Source organism: Saccopteryx bilineata, chromosome 7 (genome assembly GCF_036850765.1).
Source record: "Saccopteryx bilineata isolate mSacBil1 chromosome 7, mSacBil1_pri_phased_curated, whole genome shotgun sequence".
In the NCBI taxonomy this organism is placed as follows: Eukaryota; Metazoa; Chordata; class Mammalia; order Chiroptera; family Emballonuridae; genus Saccopteryx; species Saccopteryx bilineata.
Genome location: NC_089496.1, coordinates 83790897 through 83818285, shown reverse-complemented (window position 1 = coordinate 83818285; position 27389 = coordinate 83790897). Strand labels below are relative to the sequence as shown.

General features: G+C 47.1%; 1 protein-coding gene across 3 annotated transcripts; it reads left to right on the top strand.

The window, feature by feature from the left end:
- Window positions 1-26311, top strand: LOC136310481 (sodium-dependent serotonin transporter-like). 3 transcript variants are annotated; one of them, XM_066239137.1, is made up of 14 exons: window positions 1-129; window positions 1296-1754; window positions 4238-4372; window positions 4777-4996; window positions 5670-5808; window positions 6354-6488; window positions 7250-7353; window positions 8454-8581; window positions 8837-8949; window positions 9631-9762; window positions 11468-11567; window positions 14047-14147; window positions 18480-18647; window positions 24388-26311. In XM_066239137.1, exons 2-14 carry the CDS (start codon window positions 1415-1417, stop codon window positions 24460-24462), a joined length of 1890 nt encoding a protein of 629 aa, XP_066095234.1. In that variant the 5' UTR covers window positions 1-129; window positions 1296-1414; the 3' UTR covers window positions 24463-26311. The 3 variants fall into 3 exon arrangements, with proteins under 3 accessions (XP_066095234.1, XP_066095236.1, XP_066095237.1); XM_066239139.1 differs by lacking the exons at window positions 18480-18647; window positions 24388-26311 and adding an exon at window positions 15393-15620; XM_066239140.1 differs by lacking the exon at window positions 1-129 and having other exon boundaries at window positions 1616-1754; window positions 4777-5006.
- Window positions 26312-27389: the final 1078 nt, after the last annotated feature.

The following is a 27389-nucleotide window of genomic DNA, read 5'->3' as shown; positions in this document are numbered from 1 at the left end:
ACGTCTCACACCTCAATCCAGAGGAGAGAGAGCTGAGCTGACTTCCCCACATCCCAGCCCATGGCAGTGATATGAAGGCTCGGGGGGGCCCCAGCCCAGTCCTTCCAACCACGGCGCATGGGGACAGAGGTACCAGCCATACCAGCATCTGGAGCCATAGAGGTCTTTTCCCTGACTCTGCTGCAGAGCCATGGAAGGCCCAGTAGGACCTGCGGAGGTGTAATGGGAACACAGGAAGGAGAGGCACAGATAGACCGGGCACAGCCAGAAGCAGCTAGAAGCTGCCCAAAGGCCTCTAAGAGCTGGGTGACAGGAGCCAGGGGTGTCTTACAAAGGGTGGCCTTTCCACGTCTATCTTTTGTTCTTTTTCTCTTAAAGTCACATCTATAGTTTACATAGAATATACTTTGTGTGTTCGGTTTAAATGAGAGAACTGTCCTTATGTACTTGCAGGCTGAAACAGCCTCTTTATTTGTTCTTCTCTTCCCAGCACAGCATCTGGAGCCAAGTAAGTGCTCTGGGAGCTTTGTGGAAGCAAACCCTCTTCTTGCATTCTTCTGAGTTACTCCAGCGTGAGCTTCCCGTCCCAGAATGAAGTCAGTACTTAGTTCTTAAATAGAGCTTAAGCAGGACCCTAGCAATTTGCTGTGCGTGTTTGCTTGTTTTGTTTTGTTTTGTTTTTTCCTTTTCTTTTTTTTTTGTTTTTTTGTTTTTTTTGTTTGTATTTTTCTGAAGCTGGAAACGGGAGAGACAGTCAGACAGACTCTCGCTTGTGCCCGACCGGGATCCACCCGGCACGCCCACCAGGGGCGACGCTCTGCCCACCAGGGGCCGTCACTCTGCTGCGACCAGAGCCACTCTAGCACCTGGGGCAGAGGCCAAGGAGCCATCCCCAGCGCCTGGGCCATCTTTGCTCCAATGGAGCCTTGGCTGCGGGAGGGGAAGAGAGAGACAGAGAGGAAGAAGGGGGGGGTGGAGAAGCGAATGGGCGCTTCTCCTATGTGCCCTGGCCGGGAATCGAACCCGGGTCCCCCGCACGCCAGGCCGACGCTCTACCGCTGAGCCAACCGGCCAGGGCCTGTTTTTTTACTTTTCAAATTGCTTGATTGTGGTTTGAAATCTTATATAGGTTGAAAAATGTAATTTATTTCATTGACTTTCATGTGGCAAATAGGATGTCTCACATTTAAGAGATCTCATTAACCAGTGTTAATTTAAGATGTGTGATGAGTTAGTACCAAAACCAAGTAAAATGCCTAATTCTGTTCTCCTTTCTCTGTGTGCCTTTCCAACAGAGCTCTCAATCCCATCGGTATGAAGCCCTGACAGTTCCCACAGATCGCGCACCAAGAATTCAGGTCGGGTCTTCGGCAGATGAGCCGCAGGATCATCACTAGCAAGCAGGACGGAGACCATGCCCTTGGGTTCCCAGAAGGAGCTGTCAGTGTGTAAAGATGGAGATGGGGGACCCTGTCAAGAAAAGGGAGTCCTAGAGAAGGGTGTCCCTGCCCCTGGGGATAAGGTGGAGTCCAGCCAGCAATCCAATGGGTACTCACCAGTTCCCAGCCCCAGCGCGGGAAATGACACTCAGCACTCCAACCTGGCTGCCACCACTGCCCTAAGGGCTGAGGTTCACCAAGGCGAACGGGAGACTTGGGGCAAGAAGGTGGATTTCCTCCTGTCGGTCATTGGCTACGCTGTGGACCTGGGCAACGTCTGGCGCTTTCCCTACATATGTTACCAGAATGGAGGCGGTCAGTATCATGAGCCACGAGCAAAGGTTCTGATGCAGGGGTGATCTGTAGAGCCTCTTGGGAGGCCAGAGGATAAATCATCTTTTCTGTCCTGTTTAACTGATCTGAGTCTGGGAATATGATTGCTTAGACTTAGAAGTATATCTAAAAGGTAAATCTCCAGTAAGCCACCACTTTTAAGTCCTCATGTCTGAGGGTCTCTGGGCTATGAGGTTGGGTGAAATCTCCCAAACTTGACCTCAGCAATGTTGACATCATTAGTGCTCCATGTGCTGAAGAGCTCCCTTCTCACCCCTGTGTTATCCAAGCTCCGCTCTCTACCCAGCGAGATGTGAGGGATGACCACCAGCACCGTACTGAGCTCTTCCGTTCCTGTGGGCAGGTTCTGCTCAGAGGAGTCCAGAGAGAATAGATCTGTATTAGGAAAACTGGGAGGTGGTTCTGGGTCAAGATCTCCCGGGCCTTCAGTTCTATGTGAGATCAGAGAAGGGCATCAGCTCAGATCTAGAGTCTTAAGGGACAGTCTGGGCTCGACCAAGAGCTGAACTCAGCCACAGTGTGACATTAATGCCGACCCCGGATGATGCATGGGTGTGTCTTATACCTCCGACAAGAGGGTTAGATTTTTTATTCTTTTTTTTTTTTTCCTTCTTCCATACCTTTCTGAAGCTGGAAATGGGGAGAGACAGTCAGACAGACTCCCGCATGCGCCCGACTGGGATCCACCCGGCACGCCCACCAGGGGCGACGCCCTGCCCACCAGGGGGCGATGCTCTGCTCCTCCGGGGCGTCGCTCTGCCACAACCAGAGCCACTCTAGCGCCTGGGGCAGAGGCCAAGGAGCCATCCCCAGCGCCCGGGCCATCTTTGCTCCAATGGAGCCTTGGCTGCGGGAGGGGAAGAGAGAGACAGAGAGGAAGAAGGGGGGGGTGGAGAAGCAAATGGGCGCTTCTCCTGTGTGCCCTGGCCGGGAATCGAACCCGGGTCCCCCGCACGCCAGGCCGACGCTCTACCGCAGAGCCAACCGGCCAGGGCCGAGAGTTAGATTTTTGAGACCAAAAACTATTTCTTGTTCCTCCTACCCCAGCATCTCCAGAACAGTGAACTTGTAGATTATGAAAAACAGTAGCTGACTGTAGGCATGGATATAGGAGCCCCAGAGAGAGGAGTGATTAGCTATGGGGCCTTGGTGTTGACATTAGACCTGCTATCAGAATAGGGGAAAAGTGAAAGATGGGAGTAACAGTAATCAATTTTATTTTGTCAGGTGTTCTGGCAACAGGCTTAGGAGTGCAGCTAAAATGAGGTCCATGGTCTGACAGAGTTGCTTGCCTTCGCTGCTTTCAAGGGCCATGGTCCACGCAGCTGCAAAAGCGGCACCTGCTGTGAGGGTTGGGGAGCCGGCGCTCCCCGCCTGGAGGAGCAGAGGTTGGAGTCGCCTTATCTCCGGTCTGGAAGGACTCACCTTTAGCCTGAGCGTTAACTAAGGGGCTGGGTCACCAGTGCCATCTCCCCGACACTTGTTCCCTATGGTGAAGCCAGGCAAGCAAACCTTTCGGACAAATGGCACCATGACAACACAGAGTAGTTTGTATTCTCAGCCCAGATTCCCCAGAGTGATTGTAAATTAGGTAGGAACTTTCTGAGCAGCACTGACTTCAGGTTTCTAGTTTCAAAGTGCTTTAAGGGAGGGAGAGTTGTCAGGGAAAATCAGAGCCAATCCATCCTTTGGGCCTTTGGGCCTCAGACTGCAGGTGAGCAATCCCTGACTTGGCACTTCCACATCCTGCCTCAGCCATGAAAGCCAGGAGAGACCAGCATCGCCCTTTCTCTTTCTGTGACAAACTACCCTGGTCAGTCACACCTGCAAAAATGGCTCAGGAGGGAGCACTCTGACTCAGGGGGACTCCGGAAAATAGCTAACTCTCAATAGTCAAGTGCCTGGAGTCAAGGATAATGCGGATGAACAAAGATACTAATTCAATACCTCGTAGTTTATTGCAGCTGTTGTACTGGTTGTCACAGGAGATCTGGTCCAAGTGTCCCAACACTGGTCTGTGTACTGGTTGCATCAGAATCACCTGGGGAGCTTAGATTTTTGTTGTTGTTGTTGTTATACACACACCTGGAGCTCCTGCTCCAGGAAGTCTGGGTAGGGGTGTTTTTAAGCCCTCCGGTGGTTATGACGGATGGCTCAGCTCTCCTCCACCCTGCCATTTTATAGGCGAGGAAATATTCCGAGAGAGGTGGCCCTGGCAGCTCCAGGCAGTTAGAAGTGGGACTGGTCCCAGAGCCTGTTCTGGTGACTCCCAGCCCCAGCTTTCTCTGCACTTCCCCTCCGCCTCCTCCTCACTCTCACTGTGGAGCTGTGTCTATCTACCGCTACTTCCGGTGAAGCACCGAGACCAGGGTGGCCAGCGTTGGTCGCTCAGCACCAGGTGGCTCTGTGACTCTCGGTGGGGACCCTCGTTTCATCTGTTGCAGGGGCGTTCCTTATTCCCTACACCATCATGGTCATTTTTGGGGGGATCCCACTCTTCTACATGGAGCTTGCGCTGGGCCAGTACCACCGAAATGGATGCATTTCAATATGGAGGAAAATCTGCCCGATTTTCAAAGGTAACTGAGAGGCTTGAGTACGTGGGTTCTCCATTGGTGGGTGGGAGCTGGGGACCTTCTAGAATCAGGCCTTCAGTAACCCTGGCAGCTAACTTGAATATAATAACAAAGTTTTTGTCTGCTCAAGTGGTAGGTGACCATCAAAGGGAAACAGAAGAAATGACAAAAGTAAACTAAATAGAAAAAATGGAAAGTATTAACAGCACACACACACATTTTCTGAAACATGTAACCTTGCAAATACATATCAGCCATTTACCACATTGCCACTTCTCTGCCGCCCCCATAAGTCTTTGGGGGAACAAAACGCGTGGCAGTCCCCAGCCTGACCCTCCGAAGCCCTGTTTTAGTCTTTCACTGCTGGGCTGCCTTTTACACTTGGCCTCCCTCGCCCTCTGGCCCAGGGATCGGTTACACCACCTGCATCATTGCCTTCTACACCGCCTCCTACTACAACACCATCATGGCCTGGGCGCTCTACTACCTCATTTCCTCCTTCACTGGCCGGCTGCCCTGGACCAGCTGCACGAACCCCTGGAACACGGGCAACTGCACCAACTACTTCATGGACGACAACGTCACCTGGACGATCCATTCCACGTCTCCTGCGGAAGAGTTTTACACGTAAGGGCTTGTAAGTGAGGGGGTGGTCTGTCGAGGGCAGGACACCCTCCTGGGGTTTGGCTTCTTTGGAGGAAGGCCAGGGCAAGGCCAGTCCTCGGTTGGATCTGGAGTTGGGGAGCTCTACCTGGAGTGCTCCCTAAGCTGGCCCTCTGTGCCGACTGGTCCTCTCCGATGTGCCAGGCCAAGCAGCTCCAAAGTGTCCGCGACCATCCCTACCTTCAAAGAATTCCAAATTCTTTCCTGCTTCAAAACCGCCCTTCTTCCTGAGCCCTCCTCTCGGTTCCTCTTCTTCTTTTCATAGAAGCCAAGCCTCTGACCACTGCAATAGTTTGAAACTATTCACACAGTTCCTGGTTTCATGTGTTCACTCCATAAGTGGGACCTACCCTTTGGAAGAAGATGCCTGGAGTAGGGAGTACTCTTTAATGCTGGAATTACAGGCAACGCAGCCCCCAAACAGTGCTCGTTTGGGGTGGGAAGAGTTTGCTACCTACACATAGCCAGCCATGTTGGTCCTGTTTTCTGGTTAGTCAAGTCTGAGTCAGGAAAGGAGAGCCCCAGAAGTCTGCCTTGGAGCTGAGCGTGCTTCCCAGGGCCGGTCGCCTGAATGTGCTGGTCTCTCCTTCAGGATGGACAGAGCCCATTTCACGGCCTTCTTTCTCCTTCATTCCAGGCGTCACGTCCTGCAGATCCACCGCTCTGAGGGTCTGCAGGACCTGGGGGGCATCAGCTGGCAGCTTACCCTCTGCATCATGCTGATCTTCACTGTTATCTACTTTAGCATCTGGAAAGGTGTCAAAACATCTGGCAAGGTGAGGAGGACTCTGACTGCTGAGCCAGGCCGGCCAAGGGGCCCCAGATGATCCTAAACTCAGAATTCAGTAGCCCAGACAGCCACAGACGTTGCTCTTCCTACACCAGACACATTCCACGATGCCCAAGCTCTCCTCCCCAAATCTTTTAGGAAGTTATAGAAAAGGGCCAAGTCCCAAGAACCATTACATAATTTTAAAAAAATTTTCTTGAACCCACTGGTAGTGTCACAATTAATAATAATGACAAGTAATTTATTGAAAACCCATCATAGACCATGTTCAGTACTTTGTACATGCTGGTTGGTTGGCTGTTTCCTGCTAGACGCTCTCCCCACTTCACAGATGGGAAGTGGGTATAGAGGTAGTTAGTATCAGCCAGCGGTGAGTCAGGTCCCTGTCCAATTATAAAAGCTGTGATTTTTCTACATATCACCTTGCCTTCTAAAATTACATAAAAAAAAGTAGATCTCCTTTCTTGAAGGTTTCCAAGAATCAAAACACCAACCTCCATGTGGTGATAGCTTGCGTTTCCTTCCCCACAGGTGGTGTGGGTGACAGCCACTTTCCCTTACGCCATCCTGTTGGTCCTGCTGGTGAGGGGCGCCACCCTTCCTGGAGCCTGGAGGGGTGTACTCTTCTACTTGAAACCCAACTGGCAGAAACTCCTGGAGACAGGGGTAAGACAATGAGGAGCACGGTGTGCACCTACCTGTCGTTTTACTAAGCGAAGCTACTCCTTCAAATAGCATGGTAGCAACACCTCAGATCTGGGTTCCGTGGCAATTCTTTTTTTTTTTTAATTTTTATTTATTTATTCATTTTAGAGGATAGAGAGAAAGAGAGAGAGAGAGAGAGAGAGAGAGAGAGAGAGAGAGAGAGAGGCAGGAAGCATCAACTCCCATATGTGCCTTTGACCAGGCAAGCCCAGGGTTTTGAACCGGCGACCTCAGCATTTCAGGTCGATGCTTTATCCACTGCGCCACCACAGGTCAGACCAAAACTTTATTTATTTATTCATTTTAGAGAGGAGAGAGAGAGAGAGAGAAAGAGAGAGAGAAGGGAGGAGCAGAAAGCATCAACTCCCATATGTGCCTTGATCAGGCAAGCCCAGGGTTTTGAACCAGCGACCTTAGCATTCCAGGTCGAAGCTTTATCCACTGCGCCACCACAGGTCAGGCTCCGTGGCAATTCTTTAATGTTTTAAATCAGAACTACAAGCACAGATAGTAAAATTGAGGCACTGGATGGGTTTCTGCCTACCTGATAAGAAGAGAACTCACATTGTTTGTACTTGGCACGTACCAGCTCCCCGGAATGAGCTTTGAGGGCTGTGACTTGGTGTCTGCACGCAGCCAGGTGGAGGCACGAGGGCACCGGCCCCGCTGGCACGCAGCGCCAGCCCCGGTCTCAGCCGCTCCACACCTCTGCTGTGTTCCAGGTGTGGGTGGATGCTGCCTCTCAGGTCTTCTTCTCTCTTGGGCCTGGCTTTGGGGTGCTACTGGCTTTTGCTAGCTACAACAAATTCAACAACAACTGCTACCAGTGAGTATCGGGGCCCCCAAGCAAAGCTTAAAAGTGGGGTGAGTGTCAGTCAGCTGGTCTGGAAGAAGGTGATCGAACCGATGACTTCAAACCTGGCTGGGCTCGGGCCATGTTGATGCTCTGACCCTCTGGGGTGCCACAGGTCCCTGACCAACTCACCTGTGGCCCGCGCCTCACCCAGGCCACTCAAGGATTGAGAGAGGTCCCAGGTCACTTCTGTTTTGTGAGAGCCTCTGTATATTAAAAAAAAAAAATTAAGAAATTCTAAAGCAAGTTTATAAAAATTGCAATAGACATTAAATGTTTAGACTTGACTTACTGGATTTAACAGCACAATTATAATGTGATAACTTGTTTATGTACATAAACACCAAAAGTATGATTGAACTATTTTGACCAACACAAAATGCCATAATTTTTGTGACAAAATCTTATACTGTATCAAAAATGGTGACAAAACAGAGCATGGCACTAATTATGATTTAAATATCACTCATCATCTTTAGAGTTGACTTTGCTTTATGTTCTATCATAGATGGCAATGTGCAGTAATTGAATTATGTTATTCAGAAGATAAGTATAGAATTTATTAAAAAAATAAAATAAAGAATTCACATACACCACAAGCAACATGGCCTTACATAGGGACACCAGCCAGAAGTCCTATGATGAGGTCTTCTGTTATTGTGTCAAGATATCACTGTGGCGGTCTTGTAATCTCATTTGCACATAACGTCAAACGTCTAAATCCGAGGGCTTCACAAATGTGACACCGAGGTCCCCTTCTGGTTCCCACTCCAACACAGGTGCTGCTTCAGAGCATGCTTATTGGAAAACGAGAAGCATGTGCTGTGCTGGTTCACAATGGGACTGTGTTTTACAACCGCCCTGACCTGCTGTCCTCCTGAGCCATGCGTGATGATAACAGCAGCTTGTGCCTCAAGGCTGATCCAACCAGTCTGAGAGGCCAGGCACTGGGAGGAGGGGAGGGGACACCAGGACAGGCTTGGAGTCCTTGTGAGCTCAGCCTGCTCACCCCTGCCACAGCTGGAGACTCCTGACTTGAAAATGTCTCAGGCCCCTTGGGTTTTCTGCTCCAGGGACGCCCTGGTGACCAGTGTGGTGAACTGCATGACGAGCTTCCTTTCGGGATTTGTCATTTTCACCGTGCTTGGATACATGGCTGAGATGAGAAAGGAAGATGTGTCCGAGGTGGCCAAAGACGCAGGTAAGACCTTGGCTCTGTTAAGTCCTCTTACTCCTACCGAACTGCTTTGCTGTTCTTTGGGTCTTTTCAATATCTAACTTTTGAATTATTTCTAAATGTTTCTTTAAAATTTTTCAAAGATTTCAGAGAAATTTAATGCCTTGGAGATCTCAACCCTTTCCCGGGGTTCAGGCCATGGTGGGGATGGGGCAGCTTCCTTGGCACGTAGTGCCAGGGTCTTGAATGCACTCTGGGCCCCTCCTTTCCCCATCTCAGGCCCCAGCCTCCTCTTCATCACGTACGCAGAAGCCATAGCCAACATGCCGGCGTCCACGTTCTTTGCCATCATCTTCTTCTTGATGTTAATCACACTAGGCTTGGATAGCACAGTGAGTGAATGGGAAGGGAAATCTGGCTCTGGGGGAGGAGGGAGAGGAGGAGGAGAAAAGGGGGGGGGAGTTGTACCCATTCCCTCCCATCCTGGCCACCCAGGTGGTATTAGCTTCTCCCTCCTAATGCTCCCCTGACCTTGTGTTCACTCCTCACTGATGGCACGTACCAACCTCTAGTACCGCAGAATCACTGGGTGACTGTTTATGTATATACACACCAGCACAGGAGCTTAGCACGTGTAAGCTGGTATCGTTGTGCACTGTTCCTTGACCAGATGGCAGCAGCTAAAGGCCAGGGCAAGGTCACTCTGTGTCCCAGTCTCTACTTCCCAGCATCCAGGCCAACGCCTTGCACCCAGTGTGGAATGAGTCTCAGCTTTGAATTGGGTTTTCTGGTGCAATCAAAAATCTCCCCATGAGACCTCACATAAAAATGTCCTGTCCGGGTGCGGTATTTTCTTTCCTTCATGTCCTTAGGCCTGGGCTCTAAATGACAGTGTAAACAGGAAATGGTATTTCCAGTGTGGGCTGTGAGTAGGTAGGGGGAACTGGTCATGGTCAGCTTGACTAGTCACTTGGCATCCTTAACCCCTCCCTCCTGTTCACTGTCCTAGAAGGTAAGAGATTTGTCCCAAAGCACCCCCCCCCCCCTGCTGACCAGCTGTGTGTCCCTCTCAGTTTGCAGGCTTGGAAGGGGTGATCACAGCTGTGCTGGATGAGTTTCCACACATCTGGGCCAAGCGTCGGGAGTACTTTGTGCTTGGTGTGGTTGTTACCTGCTTCTTCGGGTCCCTGGCCACCCTGACTTTTGTGAGTACCACAATCCTCAACTCTAAGTCAGCCTCCCCCAGGGCAACAAAACATTACAAGAAGCTGTTCCTAGTGGTCAGAGGGAAAGTGGAAGAGAAGATGGGATCAGAGAAGGGAAAGAGATTAGTGAAATTGTATATACATAACACAGCGTTATAGAGAACAGGACAGCAAATCCTGGAGGGAAGGGGGGAAGGCATTGGGGTGAGGAGGCAAAGGGGGGGCCAAGGGGGTGGGGAGAGTTATATTCGGTGGGACACTTGAATCTATGTAAACACAGTAAATTAAAAACATAAAAAAGAAAGAAGCTGTTCCTGCTTGGCTGGGTGGTAGCACAGTGGATAGAGCGTTGACCTGGGACACTGAGGACCCAGGTTTGAAAGTCCGAGGTTGCTGGCTTGAGCACAGGCTCACTAGCTTGAGCACAGGGTCCCTAGCTTGAGCGAGGATCATAGACATGAACATGGCCCCGTGGTCACTGGCTTGACCCCAAAGGTCACTGTCTTGAAGCCTAAGGTCACTGACTTGAGCCCAAAGTCACTGGCTTGAGCAAGGGGTCACTGGCTCGAGTGGAGCCCCCTGGTCCAGGCATGTTTGAGAAGCAATCAATGAACAACTAAAATGACACAGCAAAAAGTTGATGCTTTTCATCTCTGTCCCTTCCTGTCTGTCCGTCCCTGTCTATCTGTTTCTCTCTCTCTCTTGCTAAAAAAACCCCCCAAAAACGTAGCTATTCCTTTCCTTCCATCCCACAAGGTGCCCTGGCTTTATAGAGCCAGAGGGAAGGCTTATAAAAAGTTTGTCATCAGGGATAAAAAGAAAAGTTGTGTCTGGTAGCATGTGTTTGTAGACTCTGTGCAAGGTGTCTGGAAACTCCACTTTCACAGTAGATCCAAGTAGATTCCAGGCTTGGCAGACTATCTGGAAAAAAACTAAGATATTCGCTTTTCTGGTTTATTTCCAGTCATTAAGGCTGCTTTCGTGGCAATATTGCCGTGATGTCTTGATATGCAGAAGAGATGGAGACTGGCGTCTCACGTTTGTAATGTCACCTTGGTTCCTCCAGAGCACTTGCCATGGTGAAGAAGTCAGACACTCTCCAGTGATTTTTATTTTTGGTTGCTGAAAAAAAAAACACTGTAAAACTGTAAAAAGGGCATCAGATGGTATCCACAAGCATCCTACGTTTGTGTCCTGACTTGGGACAATTTTGCAGATACGCATCTGCAAGCCATGACCCCAATGTCTGTGGAGCTTCTAGGGTGGGACCCCGAGCAGGACCCAAAAGATCTGTGAGTTAAGACAGAAGGCAAAGCTGTGACCAGTATGCTTGGTGGATCTTGTATGTATTGTGGACTCTGCCAGATTTAGCCTTTGGGGACCTGGATCCTCCAAGGTAGGGTATACAGTTAGGTGTTTGAAAAATTAAAGAAAGTTGAAAATAAATCAAGGGCCCTTTGAGTTTGTCTCTTAAGACATAGTGGAGAGAGGGAACAAGAAGACAGAGCTGTGAGGGAGGGAAGAGGCATCTAATGGGGTGACATCTGGCCCACCTGAGAAGGCCAGTCCAAGAGATATTTACATTAGGTCTGAGGTGGGAATTTTCCAGAATTATCCTTAGTCAAGAAGCTTCTTTTGACCCCTGACAGAAAGGGGAGGCAACGCCTCAGAGGGCCCTTCACCAGGTTCTGATCTCGTTTTCCAGGGAGGGGCCTACGTGGTGAAGCTGCTGGAGGAGTACGCCACGGGGCCCGCGGTGCTCACCGTCGCTCTGATCGAAGCGGTTGCCGTGTTTTGGTTCTATGGTAAGAGGCTTCCTTCCACGAGCCCCAATACTTTCTATATCAGCATGTAGCCACCAGCATGGAGAAGCGCAGGGCAGTGTATAGGATGTCACCGCCTGGTGGGACTGAAAGATAAACTCAGCTGAGTGCCTTCTCCAGAAACAGGTCGTCATCTCCTCCACACTGTCTACAGCAGATCGCTCGAACCCTTGGGGAGGAGTTTAAATGTTTGCCCTGTGGAGACAGGCTGCAGTGGTTCCCTATAGCCCCTTCACAGCGGATGCTGAAGATCTTGACTGGCTCTAAGAGTTGGACAGAATACATGAACTAGTGCACAGTGGATGCTTTTGCAGAGCGGACCATGTCCTACTGTTATACAGAGTGGCTTTCAATTTAAATTTCACAAGAGCTCCCTCCAGAGTCCCGACACCGAGTTTAGGAGCTTACCTTCTAGGGAAGAGGCAAGAATGTTTCTATTTGGATCATCTGTCTTGGTACACACCCTCTGATCCTGGGATGGAATCTGATAAGGATGAAACCACCAAGCGTGCAGAGAGTGAGCAGATGTGGGTCCATTAGGAAGGGTCTCAGGAGCCCCTGGGGAAGGCACAAGCAATAGAAGTCAAGACAACCAGGTTCAGAGATGCCTCTCTTCATCTTTAAAATCAAGAAGTGGTTACTTCCCTCTGAAAATGTGTTTATTTTCCTAGTTTCTATGATAATAAAACAGCACGTTTATCTTTATGCATCATATGAAGAAAAGGCCCCCATGTTTTAAGTTGCACATGAGTCCATTTTTTAAAAAGAAGTCCTCCCTGCCTCCTCAACAATTCAAATGACAAAGTTCAAGCGTGTGAATCACTATACAGGGGGTCCTCACACTTATGACACAGTTCCAGTCCTATGACAGTGACATAACCTGAATTTTGGTGTAAGTCGAAACACACCCTAGCCTAAGTCACTTACTATCCTAACACAGTTGTAAAATTATAATCTAGAACATAAAAACACAACTAAGCCACGGAGAAAGGAAAGGGACATAAATATACTGCCCTGTACACTGTGCTGCGTATTCTTCCTCCACGTGCAACCAAACTAGTTGGCCCACGTAGTCTGTAAGTACGACACTAATGGCATAAGCCAAAACACTCACGTCTTAATTTTTTAAAGTTTTTATGGGAGTGAGCATTGTAAACTTGAAACGTCGTATGCCAAGACTGTTGTAACCTGAGGACCCCTGTAGACCTGTCGGAGGTGCTGCTGGGCACTGCAGGGAAGAAGGGAAGAGCAACTGTATGGCCTGGGGCCGCCATCGTGGCCATTCACATGCAGGTTCGCATTGAATTCAGGCAAATGGTAATGAAACAACAGTGCCAAAAACTGGTGGGCCATCAGCTTTAATTCTAGCTTGCACCCTGCGGGCAAGAAATACACACAGTGGGAAAACACTTCCCTTTCCATTCAGGGCTCCCAAAGCCACTGACTTATCCGAGTTTCCTAGAATCAAAGGTTTCTAGTTCACCAGCATTATTTACCTCTGTTCCTCATCTCCTTCTCTCTGCACAAACTCTGCACAAACTGGCTTCTCCTTCAGCACTCGCCATCTTGGCTGCCGCTCCTCTCCTCCACGGGGCCTTTCTCTGCTCTCTTCCAGCATGGGCTCCTCTGCCCCATTTTATAGTGTAGAAATCAAAACCTTTAATCCAATATACAAACAAGGAAGTCTCTGATACAAAGCCACTTATCTGAGGCATGATGGGATTCCTCATGAGAGTGCACTACCCCACATCATGCAACAGTCAAGGATGTGGGGAAAAGCTTAGCATTGAGAAGATCTTAGTATTAAAAGAGTGGGAAAGGCTTAGTCTTAAAACTAAGCCTTAGGCTCTAGGGACCCTGCCTGCTTACAGCCTGTCCCCCACACCCAATGAAACTATAAGCAAGCAAACATATATCATATTTACAAACTTATTTGACCAACAGCAACCTTCCTTCCCCTTCTCAGTTTCTCACCAGGCAGTCTCACTTCTCACCTCCACGCCAGTTAGTCTTATAGAAGAACTTTGATTGTGAGTGATCTGGTGCAAGAATGGGCCATACTGTGGTTAAAAATTTTCTCTTGGAAATTTCCAGTACATGATAATGTGGTCAAAACCAGTCTCTGTTGAGCAGGTTCATCATACTTAGACAAAATTTAACTTTCTTTTCTACAGTAACAATGAAATAAAATATATGCTGAGTTCTTAGAAAGGCAGTGTGGGCACCAAGAGGGGCCTTTAGGTTTCTTCCCAATGTCCACCTGTTCTCCCACTCCGGGGAGAAAGAACGTTGCCTGCTATGAAACGAAGTTCTGCGACTAGTTCCCCTTGTCCCATTTTGAATTGGTGCCCTGAGCCCCTCCCATGAGAAATTGCAGGGCTGTTTCTCTCTCTGAGAATCGAGGGATAGGACAGTCCATGTCCTCTTGTGGTCAATCTCTTTCTCTTTTGGATGATTTCAGGCGTCACTAAGTTCTGCAGGGACGTGAAGGACATGCTGGGCTTCAGCCCTGGGTGGTTTTGGAGGATCTGCTGGGTGGCCATCAGCCCTCTCTTTCTCTTGGTGAGTTGCCATTTCTCTTCTCCTTCTGGCACTAGAGAAAAATCCACTCAAACACTTGTAAGAAATAAATTTTGCGGAGGACCCGGGTTCGATTCCTGGCCAGGGCACACAGGAGAAGCGCCCATTTGCTTCTCCACCCCTCCCCTCCTTCCTCTCTGTCTCTCTCTTCCCCTCCCGCAGCCAAGGCTCTATTGGAGCAAAGATGGCCCGGGTGCTGGGGATGGCTCTGTGGCCTCTGCCTCAGGCGCTAGAGTGGCTCTGGTCGCAACATGGCAATGCCCAGGATGGGCAGAGCATCGCCCCCTGTTGGGCAGAGCGTCGCCCCTGGTGGGCGTGCCGGGTGGATCCCGGTCAGGCGCATGTGGGAGTCTGTCTGACTGTCTCTCCCTGTTTCCAGCTTCAGAAAAATGAAAAAAAAAAAAAAAAAAAGAAAGAAATTTTATTGAAGCATAGCATATATGCAGAAAAGGGTGCAAAGTGTATGTCTCAATGAAATTTTATAAACTGAGCACCCTATTGTAGCCAAAATGATACCAAGAAACACAAACCTAATCAACACTTCAGAGCCCCTCTTGTGTCCCCTCCCAGTCCCTGTGACCCACAGAGTTAACCAGTCTTTTGACATAGAGTCATCTAGTCTTCAGTCACCTGATTGCTTCACTCCCCTGCTCAGTGATAATGATAAATAACATTTATTGAACATTAAGTACCAGGCCAGACTTGGTGCAGAATTTATGCCCATGGCTCTTTTAATCCTCACAACAATTTTATGAAGTAGGATAGTTCTAATACCCCATTTTACATTTAAGGAAATTGAGGCTTAGAGACATTAAGTAAAGGGTCCAAGGTCACATGACAAGTAAGAACTATTCAAGACCAAGGAAGGATTTATTGTGCAGCTCATGAAACCCTGGGGAGAGCTATGTGTCCATTTTCTTAAAGATGCCTCACAAAAAGGACCTTAATCATGACCTGAATCAAAAGTAAGATCCACTTATTGCCAAAGGACCTGGGTGAGAAAGTTCAGTTCCAATGGTTGTCCATCTTCCAAGACGTGTTCGGTGTCCATCTCCTTGCTGCACACGCCTGAGTTTCCTCCTGGGTCCGTCTGAAGGAGATGTTTGCCCAAAGACCGAGAAATGCCCACTAACATCCCAAGTGTGTGCTTGGGTAGCCTGGGGTAAAGTGACAGATCTGCAGGGACTACTGTCCTGATCTTTCATTCACCTGTAAATTTATTTGCAGGGGCTTTCTGATCTTTCAGAACCAGAAAAGTCGTTTAGACTTCCTTCGATCCAGCTGCAGCTTGTGAGGAGTGTCTGGGCCATCCATTTTCTTTATGACATCTCTGCCTTTGGCACATAGCTGTTCCTTGCCCCTCTTTGAAAACAACCCTTTTTGTGATCTGTTTTGACTTGCTCAGGGCAGTCCTTTATATTTTGTACTTTTTGTACCACCGCACATAACCTATGCGAAATAAACAGCGTGCCCACCTTGCCTTCCTGATGCTGCGTCTCCCAGAACCCCTCCCTGACTTCCACCCAGTCCCAAGCCGAGATTTCCAAACAAAAGCCAACCCGAGCAGCTGGAGTTCTCAGGGCTCAATGGCTCTGGTTCCTCAGTTCCTTATCAACTTCCTGTTGCTTTTAGATAAATTTAAAACATATATATATATATATATATATATGTTTTATATATGAGGGTTTGTTATATATATATATATGAGGGTTTGTTTGAATCACCTACGGTAACCTGCATTATTCCTCATAAATGGATTATTAATTTATAGTATTACCAGTGCTTCTCAGTAATCTCCTTAAATCCTTTCATTTGTTTTGCAAAGAAGGGAGAGATAGCGGATTAGTTTCTGGAGGGGAGAAGTCTTGTTTAGGTTAGTATTACCCACCCAGGAGGGAGGAAGCAGGTCCAGGGCTGAAATCTGGGAGAGGCAACTGAGGCACTCAACATGGGGAAAATTTAAGGAGGCCACCAAAAATCTCAGAAATCCAGATAAATGCTATTTTAATGCAATATTTTTAAAATCAAAATTAATGCAAAAATAAATAAATAAAATGAAATCCCTGATGAACAAAATATCAACATTTTAAACAGAGATAGGATCCAACCCTTTAACTGGGATGACTCACCTCAACTCATCTCACCCTAATCTGGCCCTGTCAGATACTTCTTTTTAACATATTGCGCTCAAATGTTAACTTATCTTGGTTACTGAAAGTTTGGCACCCCCTTAAGTGTTGGGCCTGAGGTAAGTGGATCACATGTCCCACCCTAATCCTGGCTGTAGGCTTTCAGTATCTTCATTTCTGTGAACTTCGGGGTGTCTGGCCCACTGGGTGAACTCTCGGTGGGCTGTCCCCGAGTTTCAGTGCCCAGCAAAGCCCACGTATGGAGCTGGGTTCAGGCACATTACTCAAGATCCCTGTGATGTCTTCTTTACTCACTTCCTCTAACAGCCAGTGCTCAGGGGCACAGGGAAGAGGGGGCAGAGCTGTCTTCCACTTCTGGGTTTGCTTCATACAACCCTGCTCTGGGCTTTTTAAGGCTGCTGTAGGCAAACAATGAGTAGCTTACAAAAAGTACTCATTTTACTGGAGCCAAGTTCTATATATATATTAGATATGAGCGAGGAGAGGCTGGGGCATGCAGAGGGGCGGCGGCACTGCCGAGGGGCATTGGCCATAGCAGGAGCAAGAGGCCTCCCTGGGTTATGCTGGATCTCACAGCAACATCAAGATGAGATGGTTACAGTAGGATGGCTCCGAAGCAGACACCCTCTGCCCTGTTCCCAAACTGTCTTCCGCAGAAGCGAGTCTGGGAGCAAGGAGAGTCGGTCCACAGGAAGGTTTGCAACTGGCCGGGCTCCTGTTTTGAAAGCTTCCTCCAGGACTTGGGGTGGCACGGTTCAGCAGATGGATGTGCATTTAACCATTTCCCATATTATTACCTGAAGACAAAGAAAAAAATATATATAAATAAATGTTTGACCGCACAAACAGCTTACATTGCCGTCTTCTTTACGACAATGAAATAGATGAATAAAATTAAGTCAGGAGCAGTAACGATGTCGGCACAGTGGGTACTAGGCGAAAGCCGCTATTTGTGCTCTCTCTGGAAACCGAACCGAAAGGAGAAAACTCACACTGAGTGTTGGGAGCACACCATGGAATTTTTCTTGGTCACGGCTTTCAAGTTAAAAGTGAATGAAGCTGCTTTTTGCTTCCATTGCTCCTTTCATTACGAGGGCCTGTGGCAGGCCGTCTTCCCTTTGGATGCCTTGTGGCCCAGCCATCCTTGCTGAAACCCCAGGCCAAGGCGCTAATGGGAAAGCAGAGAGCTCGTGGGAGGGGTGGGAAGGAACATACCCAGAAGCCCGAGTCCTCTTCTGGTCTTGAGAACTTTATTACCTTTCCTGGACTTAGTTACCTTCTGTCTGACTGAAAGCAACCGCTGCTGAGGAATGCAGGCAGAAATGAAAGCAAAGTAGAGAGAAACAGGAAGCCCTAGGGCAGGCAGGGAGAGGTCACCAAGTTTACTCCTCCATGGTCTGAGAAGAGGAGGCCCAAACCACTTTTTTTTTTGTATTTTTCTGAAGCTGGAAACGGGGAGAGACAGTCAGACAGACTCCCACATGCGCCCGACTGGGATCCACCCGGCACGCCCACCAGGGGCGAAGCTCTGCCCACCAGGGGGTGATGCTCTGCCCCTCCGGGGTGTCACTCTGCCACGACCAGAGCCACTCTAGTGCCTGGGGCAGAGGCCAAGGAGCCATCTCCAGCGCCCGGGCCATCTTTGCTCCAATGGAGCCTTGGCTGCGGGAGGGGAAGAGAGAGACAGAGAGGAAGGAGGGGGGGTGGAGAAGCAAATGGGCGCTTCTCCTATGTGCCCTGGCCGGGAATCGAACCCGGGTCCCCCGCACGCCAGGCCGATGCTCTACCGCTGAGCCAACCGGCCAGGGCCCCAAACCACTTTTGATGTATGCCAATATCTTCCCCTTGGCCCTGAAGGGGGTGCTGTAGCTCCCTTAAATAACATTCCGAGGCCTTGGCTTCCCCACTGTAGAGGTTGAAGTGAGGGGTGCAGAAGAAAAAATCACGATAAGCACCTGGCTGTTTTATTTTTGCAGAAAACAATGCACAGAAATCAGTGAATTTTGTGTGTCAGAGTTCAGTCTAAGATCCGTCACAGACTGGGAATTTCCCGAAAGTATCTTGGCTTTACATTTGGTGTTAATGGCGTCAAAACTGTCTCTAGCTGTAGCTGCACAGATACCGTTAAGATTTTTTTTTACGTTTCTTGGAATTTCTGTTTTAGCTCATCCTTTCCAGTTTTTTGATGAGCCCGCCACAGCTCCGACTTTTCCAGTATGATTTTCCTCACTGGAGTGTCATCGTGGGCTACTGCATAGGAACCTCGTCTTTCATCTGCATCCCCACGTATATAACCTACCGGCTGATCACCACTCCGGGATCCTTGAAGGAGGTATGTGCTAGTGTGTGTGTGTGTGTGTGTGTGCTTCAGACTGGTAATTGTTCGAGGAGAAAAGGGTTCTCGTGTTATGCTGTATTCACAGGAGATAAGTTCACCTTATATATGTATATAACATATACCATGTAGCCCTCGAATGGCTGCCACTGTCATCTCAAGACCCTTCCCATAAAGCTCAAATAAATGTAGAGCCAGTATCTAGGGCCACTATTATCAAAGCAGCCGTCCATGCAGGTTCGCATTGGATTCGGACAGTCGGTAAAGAAACAGCGGAGCCAAAAACTGATGGGCCATAGTCTTTAATTCTAGCTTGCACCCAGCGGGCAAGTAAAAATACACACTGGGCTCCAAAACCCACTCACATTCAGTGCTCACAAAGCTACTGACTTATCTGAGTTTCCTAGAATCAAAGGGTTCTAGCTCACCAGCCTTATTCTCCTCAGTTCCCCATCTCCTTCCTTATCCCAGATACAAACACTACACAAACTGGCATCTCACTCAGCACTCCGCCATCTTGGTTGCTTCTCCTGGCCACATGGCCTCTTTCTGCTTTCTGCTCTGCTCCCTCTGCTCTCTCATGCTAATCATCCCAGGAACCAAGAGAGCAAGCTCTCATTCTGCCCCCATTTTATAGTGTAGATTCAAAACCTTTAGTCCAATATACAAAATAGGGAAGTCTCTAATACAAAGTCACTTCTCTGAGGCATGATTGGATTGTACCGCCCCACATCAAAAAGGGTGGGAAAGGCTTAATCCCAAAACCAAGCCCCAGGCTACAACGATCCTGCCTGCCCCCAACACACATTAATATCACCTGGGCAACAGCCTCCACGTGGGCAGCGTTATCTTTAACAAAGTGAGCATAATACATTTTATCTGCCCAACAACAGCAAAGAAACAAGCTGGTCATTTGGGAGCACAGTAACACACAGCTTGGTGTGTGTGTAGCGTCTTAAACTTACCAGATAACTACTTTGCCTCCTGCTTGCCATTGGTAGGGACATCAAATCAGTGGTGTCTGGGGTGATAAACAAATTTTTATTTCAGTGGAGATTATGGGAAGAAATGTTCATGGGCATTTTTCTAATAGCAATCTAAAAAGGCTATTTTGAAAATCATCACTAAATAAGGAAGTTGCGATAACATCATAGTTTCAGCTCAAGCCATTGAGTGAAAGAAAAAAGGGTTGCCCTCATAGCAAGACTCATCTCAGTAATTAATAACGGGATGCAAAATTTTTAACGAAAAAACCTTACAATTTGTATAAAATTGTGTATTTTTCAAAACATCCCTGTGTAAATTATTCCATTTTATTATCAAAAAACCATGTGAGGTGGAGAGGGAAGGTATTATTAGCTGACAAAGATACTGAGGCTAGGGAGAAGGCTGCTCAAAATTTCCTTATTTCAGTGACTTGTCCAAGGACACACAGTACAGGGAAGCTCAGGCCTCAGGTCTTCTGATTCCTGGTCCAATACCCTCCACTAGAGGTGCAGTTTCTCTTCTGGCCTCAGTTAGCCATGAATGGGTTACTAATGTAGAAATTGGTGCTAGAGGCTAAGGAGAGATGAGTTGCTATTTTTTATCCTATGTTGCTAGAGTTAGTAGTTCAGGTCACTTACAAGTCTATGAGAGGATGCTTTTGCAGGGAATGAGCTCAAAGGGGAAGAGTGGTGTTTGGGGAAGTTAGAAGGGACAGTGCTCCGTAATGACCTGGGAACTGAGATGGGCTGATCTGTGGGTTCTTGGAAGCAAAACTTAAACATGAGACCGACACGCTCATCTTCCTGAAACATTTTGTTTTTCTACCTGAAGCAAGAGAACACGAGGCAAACAAACATCAACTCTTCCTGAGAGCTGAGTTCATTTCTTTTTCTAAAACTGAAAGCTGAATTCTAGGTGAACGGAACCCTGAAAAGAGTCACTAAATTCCTGCACCCAGACCAGTCCTGTCACAACCTCGTTCCTCGCAAAGGGCCTTGGACTCTGGTGTTGCTTGGAATGCGTGCTAGACCTAGAGTCATTGAATTTGTTCTTGCATGTTGTCCTTTATGGCAGCTGTGACGGTCTACTGGCTCTATTGACTCAAACCCAGAGGCCAAGGGCAGAGGTGGGAACTCAGGTTAATAAATGCCAGTATTGCCTGACCTGTGGTGGCGCAGTGGATAAAGCGTCAACCTGGAAATGCTGAGGTTGCCGGTTCGAAACCCTGGGCTTGCCTGTTCAAGGCACATATGGGAGTTGATGCTTCCAGCTCCTCCCCACTTTCTCTCTCTGTCTCTCTCTCCTCTCTCTCTCCCTTTCTGTCTCTCTCTCTCCCTTTCTCTCTCCTCTCTAAAATGAATAAATAAAATTAAAAAAAATAAATAAATGCCAGTATTTTTTGGTCATAGACTGCATCTCAAATCTTGATCATCCTTCTTGCAAATTCCCCCTGCTGGCCACAGGAAAGTACCATCCAAAGTTATATAATTAACCGAGCTCAGTTCCATGAGTAATAGCGGTGAGGCTGACTGTAGGGCCACCTTGCCATAGGCCACCAGGTAGGGAACAGTGGGTTCATAGGAAGCGTCATGAAACAGCCAGTCAGGAGGACTCGGAGGGAGAAGACCTAGTCAGCTATGCTAAGTTATTCATCTTCTCTGGGCTTTAGTTTATTTATCTTTAAAATGTGCTCATTGGGCCTGACCAGGCAGTGGCGCAGTGGATAGAGCATTGGACTGGGATACAGAGGACCCAGGTTCAAGACCCAGAGGTTGCCAGCTTGAGTGCGCATCTGGCTTGGGCAAGGCTCACCAGCTTGGACCCAGGGTAGCTGGCTCGAGCAAGGAATTACTCGGTCTGCTGCAGCCCCATGGTCAGGGCACATATGAGAGGGCAGTCAATGAACAACTAAGGTGTTGCAATGAAAAACTAATGATTGATGCTTCTCATCTCTCCGTTCCTTGTCTGTCACTCTCTCTGACTCTCTCTCTGTCTCTGTAAAATGTGCTCATTGGGCTGGATTAACATTTCCTTTTTAAATGGTAAAGTGTTTTAAGGAGCAGTAGTTCCATGGGACAGCAATAGGCATTACTGCTGGAGGAAACGATTATGTAGTTTAAAAAGCTTTGGAGAATGCTGGATGAAGACAAGTTAAGTAGCTTTCTGTAATGCGGGACTTCTCGGCCTCCTTGATATGCCCATGTGCATATTTAACCTCTGAGAGGCATAACGCATGCCCTGTTTGTTTTTGTTTTTGTTCCCCTTCCCCCGAAGAACACCAAGGAACTATAAATCTCCATCAATATCACACTGATGATCTGTAACATTCTATTTAGAGGGAGGGAGGCCTCATATAAAATTTTGGTATGAGTAAAAGAAAAAAAAAAACTAAGAAAAAGGTAAATTTCATAATTTGGGGGGGCCCTGGCCATATACAAGGCTGTACTTGTGGAGTGAGCCAGCACTTGCTCCACTTTAATTTGGAGGTTAGCACATGCACCTGCCACCTGGAAGCCTCAAGTTGAGAGTCAACAGCTTATTAGGTCATTCACAGAAGTCCCTGATAACCTGTACAAAGATACTGGTCCTTAATAAGTAAGCGCCCGGCAGCAATCCATTTCTTAGATTTATCACCTTGCAGAAGGCCAGCACTGGTAAAATTTGAGAGCAAGACTAGTTTGGCAACTGAAATTCTGCCAAAATATGAAAAATGAAGGTGGACCTGCCATTTTGGGGGGTCAGTAGCCAGAAGGGCAGCAGAATGAGCAGATGGGGGCAAGGCGCAAAGGCCAAATGTTCTTCTTTTGTGGTTCATCATAGACCTTCCTCCATCACACACACGAGTGCTCTCTTCTCTTTCTGCACGACACTTCAGTCTTGCTAGCTGAGTGATCTGTGTTGTTTCCAATTAACAAGACATAATTCTGTGTAATCAGGTCACATATTCTACTTAATCAGCTTCCATAATTCCCCAATATCTGTGGGAAAGAATGATTTGTGAAATTTTGCTTATTATCACTTCACACATCCTAGCATCTATGGCCATACCACCCTGAACGCACCCGATCTTGTCTGATCTCGGAAGCTAAGCAGGGTCGGACCTGGTTAGTACTTTGATGGGAGACTTCACACATCCAGGTAGCTGATGGGCCCTGCAGCATCTCCCTGCTAAATGGGGTTCCAGTGGGAGATTTCAGTATTTAAATTTAAGCCCATTAGGAACACACCATGTGCAATTTTGTGAATTTCATTAAGTATGAGAATGGAACTTTTTGAGTTCCATAGTCCCTGCTCCTTAAAGAAGAACAAACTCCCAGAATCAAGAAATAAAAATGACTGAAGGGGACTACATACTTTTTCAATCTAAAATAAAAAGAGTAAGTAGTAGAGCTTCACCTATAATAAATAAATCAAAAGATGCTTTCAGAAACAGTTTTGCCTGCTCACACAGCCAGACTTTGCCATCGAAGGTTTTATAAAGCAGCTTAGTAAAGGTTTTTCTAAGCCCCGCAGTGCTGCTCCTTTTCCCTCTCCTCATCCTTGAGCTGCTTCAGGCCACTTGAGGCTTTTACAAGCCTTGTGTATATTTCATGCACAAGCACAAGCATATTGCAGATCTGTCTAAAGCTTCTGTGTACCTCAGCTCTTTCTTTTCTTCTTTCTCTTCCTTTTCTTTCCTTTTCTTTCCTTTTCTTTCCTTTTCTTTCCTTTTCTTTCCTTTTCTTTCCTTTCCTTTCCTTTCCTTTCCTTTCCTTTCCTTTCCTTTCCTTTCCTTTTCTTCCTTCCTTCCTTCCTTTCCTTCTCTCTTTCTTTAAGTGAGAGAAGGGGAGGTAGACAGAATATTGTCATGTGCCCTAATGAGGATCTACCCAGCAATTCTTCATCTGGGGATGATGCTCAAATCAACTGAGCTATTTTAAGCACCTGAGGCTGATGCTCCGACCAGCTGAGCTATCCTCAGAACTGGGGCCAACCCTTGAACCAATCAAGCCAGTGGCTATGGGAGGAGAAGAGGCAAAGAAGGGGGAGAGGGGGGAGGAGAGAAGCAGGTAGTGGCTTCTCTTGTGTGCTCTGATGGGTAATCGAACCTGGGACATCTATGCACTGGGCCGATGCTCTATCCACTGAGCAAACCAGCCAGGGTAACCTCAGCTGTTTCTAATGTAAAACTTCTCAGACTTTTCCCTGTGATGAGCACATTAGCATGTGATTACTTTGGGAGTGATTTCAATAGTCACATCTTTTTAATTATGTGAGGATTCGCACCCCTGTATGAATGAACTAACCAGGACTGTACTCCTTTATAGGTGGGTTCATTCAATTAGTACCATCGTGGCTGTAATGTGGCTGATAGCACTACGTGCTGTGCCTGTAGTGTGCATGCAGGGCCGAAGGGAGAGGGGCCGAAATCCAGCACTCACTCTGCTCCCCGCGTCCTGTGTGACCGCATGAAACCTCCTCCTCCCGGAGAAAAAGACGGGTTTTCCCAGGTCACCAAAGGCGTGTCACAGACCAGCAGAGGTTCTATGGCAGGCTCATTTTCCTCTCCCATTAGAGACATAATGACTTTCATAATTAGTTCACAGATGCTTATAGTTTCCAAATATTCAAATTTAATTCATACTTGATAATGACTAAATTGAAAATTCCTTTAAGAAAAGTCAATGAGACTATTTAGCAATGTTGATATATTTTTTTCAATACTGTTAAATTACAAGATGTTTGTAACATCAGATTTTCTTCCCAACAGCGTATTATTGAAAGCATCACTCCGGAAACACCAACAGAAATTCCCTGCGGGGACATCCGCTTGAATGCCGCGTGAAGCACTTCAGTGAGAGGAACATGGCTTCCTAACAACCTTTTCCTTCAGTTCTGACAAGTCACACCTCACTTTCCCCTCCAAATGAATGAGCTTCCAGCTAAACCTGACAGTGGAAGGGCCTTCTTCATAAAGACTCAGTCCCAAAAGGCTGGGGTGCATGGCCTCCAGCCGTGTCTCTCTGTGAAATCTCCTGGCCATATTACCGTGTCAGACTCGGTGATGCAGCTGAACTAGACTATCTTGGAGGTGATGAAACCACCATATAATCAGTTAGGATTAGGTTTAGAATCAAGCCTGTGAACATCTGTATCATTTCTTGTTATGATCATTGCTATCTGACGCCTGTTTGCTTGTCAAGTTTTCACTGTTCATGGATGCATAGACTGTGTAGGAGAAAATAGAGACACTGGCCTGATAGCCATATCTTTTCTGAGCAGCATAGAACTCTGTAGCTGAATCTACTAGCACCCTGTAACCCATGTGCTGCTGTGGCGTCAGGAGAGGAAGGTATAAGAAACTAAACTGAAAAATCTGCAGCGTTCTGTGGCTATCTGATTTTAGCTCTGTATACTTCCAATGACTTGAGTTTGTTGAGGTTACTCTGCTTTGTGAAGAGAGTCTAAATCCACTTCTCACTTATAGGGTACGTAGATTTGGCACCCTGACCTAAACCAATGTCATCCTCAATCCAAAAGTATTTGGAATGTCTGAGATAGTCTTACAATAAATGCCCCTCCCAACCCCTTGACCCTTCCTGGTTGACTGGCCAGGTTTGTGAGCCCTCCAGATATTTTTCAAGAAAGAGTAAGGCTGATTGAAAGAGGATCAGTTAAATGAATAACCTTTCAAATTCAACATATAGCCCTTAATATACATCAAGTAAATTTGACCTTCATTGGTTTATAACTCTCAGAGGCATGGGTAGAGAAGCAAATTTTACCACATGTGAGATTTTCTTATCAAAATCTTAAAGGGAAAGAAGTCTAGTCAATAAGAAAATGACTCAATTATCTAGCTTCATATATATATATATAATATTATAAATATATTATATATTATATATATAACTTATATAATTGTATATAATTTATTTCTATTATATATGTAATTTAATTCTAACAACCTTATAGAGAGAAGATTCATACAGCAGAGGTCTGGTTTTATTCATTTATAGTTTCTCCTCCCTTGGCCTCCTTGACCTGCTTCTCTATCCCTCCCCCTCCCTATGATCTTGCATTCTCCCTACATCCTTTTATTTCTGAATCTTTGCTTTTTCCACCAGGATACTTTTCTTATAGATGATAGCAACTGAGTTTTCCAAAATATTATAGGAAAAGAGGGGGGAGTTAAAAAATATTTCGTGCTGACCTACCTTCATACCGTCACTCCTTCATTCCTTCTTGCTACCTTATTTCCATGCTCTGCTTTCCAGCAAGCTTACAGGGGAGAGAGTTATAGGAGGGCCGTGTATTCAGTGGTCAATAGCTTTGCAAATTTAAGAACAAGCTTTATAAAGATATTTGGATAAGGATTCTCCCCATCCCACATACACTTACGCATTTTCCAAAGATAACATTTTTTTTTTTTTGTATTTTTCTGAAGCTGGAAACGGGGAAAGACAGTCAGACAGACTCCCACATGCGCCCGACTGGGATCCACCCGGCACGCCCACCAGGGGGCGATGCTCTGCCCCTCCGGGGCGTCGCTCTGCCGCGACCAGAGCCACTCTAGCACCTGGGGCAGAGGCCAAGGAGCCATCCCCAGCGCCCGGGCCATCTTTGCTCCAATGGAGCCTTGGCTGCGGGAGGGGAAGAGAGAGACAGAGAGGAAGGAGGGGGGGTGGAGAAGCAAATGGGCGCTTCTCCTATGTGCCCTGGCCGGGAATTGAACCCGGGTCCCCCGCACGCCAGGCCGACGCTCTACCGCTGAGCCAACCGGCCAGGGCAAAGATAACATTTTAAAAAAAGAATTAGAGTTTTGCCAAAACACGCATTAGGAGAATTGTATAGGTGTTTAGAAAAAAATTTCCAACTTCATTAGATTGAAAAAATCCAAAAATCTCTGTTTTGCATCATTTGTATTTATTTGGCCCCTATTTATCAATACTATTACAGATTTTTTTCTATAAGGAAATCTTAAGAGTAGGTACAGGGACTTTAAAATGATCTTTTAGCCCTGTCCAGATAGCTTGGTTGGTTAGAGCATTGTCCTGCAATACAGAGGTGGCCGGTTTGATCCTTGGTCAGGGCACACACAGAAACAGATTGATGTTTCTGTCCCCTTCTTTCCACCTTCCTCTCTCTGAAATCAGTAATAAAAAAAAAAGGATAAAACTATATTTTAAAAAACTTTCTCATTTAATGTGGTACTTACATAAAAGTAAAAAATAAAAATGGAATTGAATTGTAAAGTTACTTAAGTACTGAAGTTAATTTTTTTCTGCTGTTTTATTAGTAATAAATATCCGAGAATTAGGCAAGACACAAGACACAGGCATGGAGGCAATTCAATTGATTGAAGTTGTTTCCTATATTGATGTGCAATGAAATCCAAAGAATTAATGTCCTTTCCAGAAAACTTTCAACCCACTGAAAACTTATTCCATTTGCTGCATGGAACATGACTTGTAACTTAAATTCATTGACCTGGCTGCCCCATCTGGAGAGGAATGCAAAAACCCTGACAAATCCAAAGTCAGTAGACTAGCTTCAAAATCAAATAATGAAAATTAAATAATGGGCCTTGGCTGGTTGGCTCAGTGGTAGAGCATTGGCTTGGAGCGTGGAAGTCCCGGGTTTGATTCCCAGTCAGGACACACAGGAGAAGTGACATCTGCTTCTCTATCTCTCCCCCTCCCCTTCTCTGTCTCTCTCTTCCCCTCCAGCAGCCAGTGGCTTAATTGGTTCGAGCACATTGGCCCAGGGTGC

What these genes read in the sequence shown, in the direction of transcription:
- LOC136310481 (XM_066239137.1), top strand. Translation starts at nt 1,415, where the DNA reads ATGCCCTTGGGTTCCCAGAAGGAGCTGTCAGTGTGTAAAGATGGAGAT. An exon ending in GTGTCAAAACATCTGGCAAG is followed by an intron (nt 5,809 to 6,353) that starts GTGAGGAGGACT and finishes CCTTCCCCACAG; the next exon opens with GTGGTGTGGGTGACAGCCAC. An exon ending in CCCTGGCCACCCTGACTTTT is followed by an intron (nt 9,763 to 11,467) that starts GTGAGTACCACA and finishes CTCGTTTTCCAG; the next exon opens with GGAGGGGCCTACGTGGTGAA.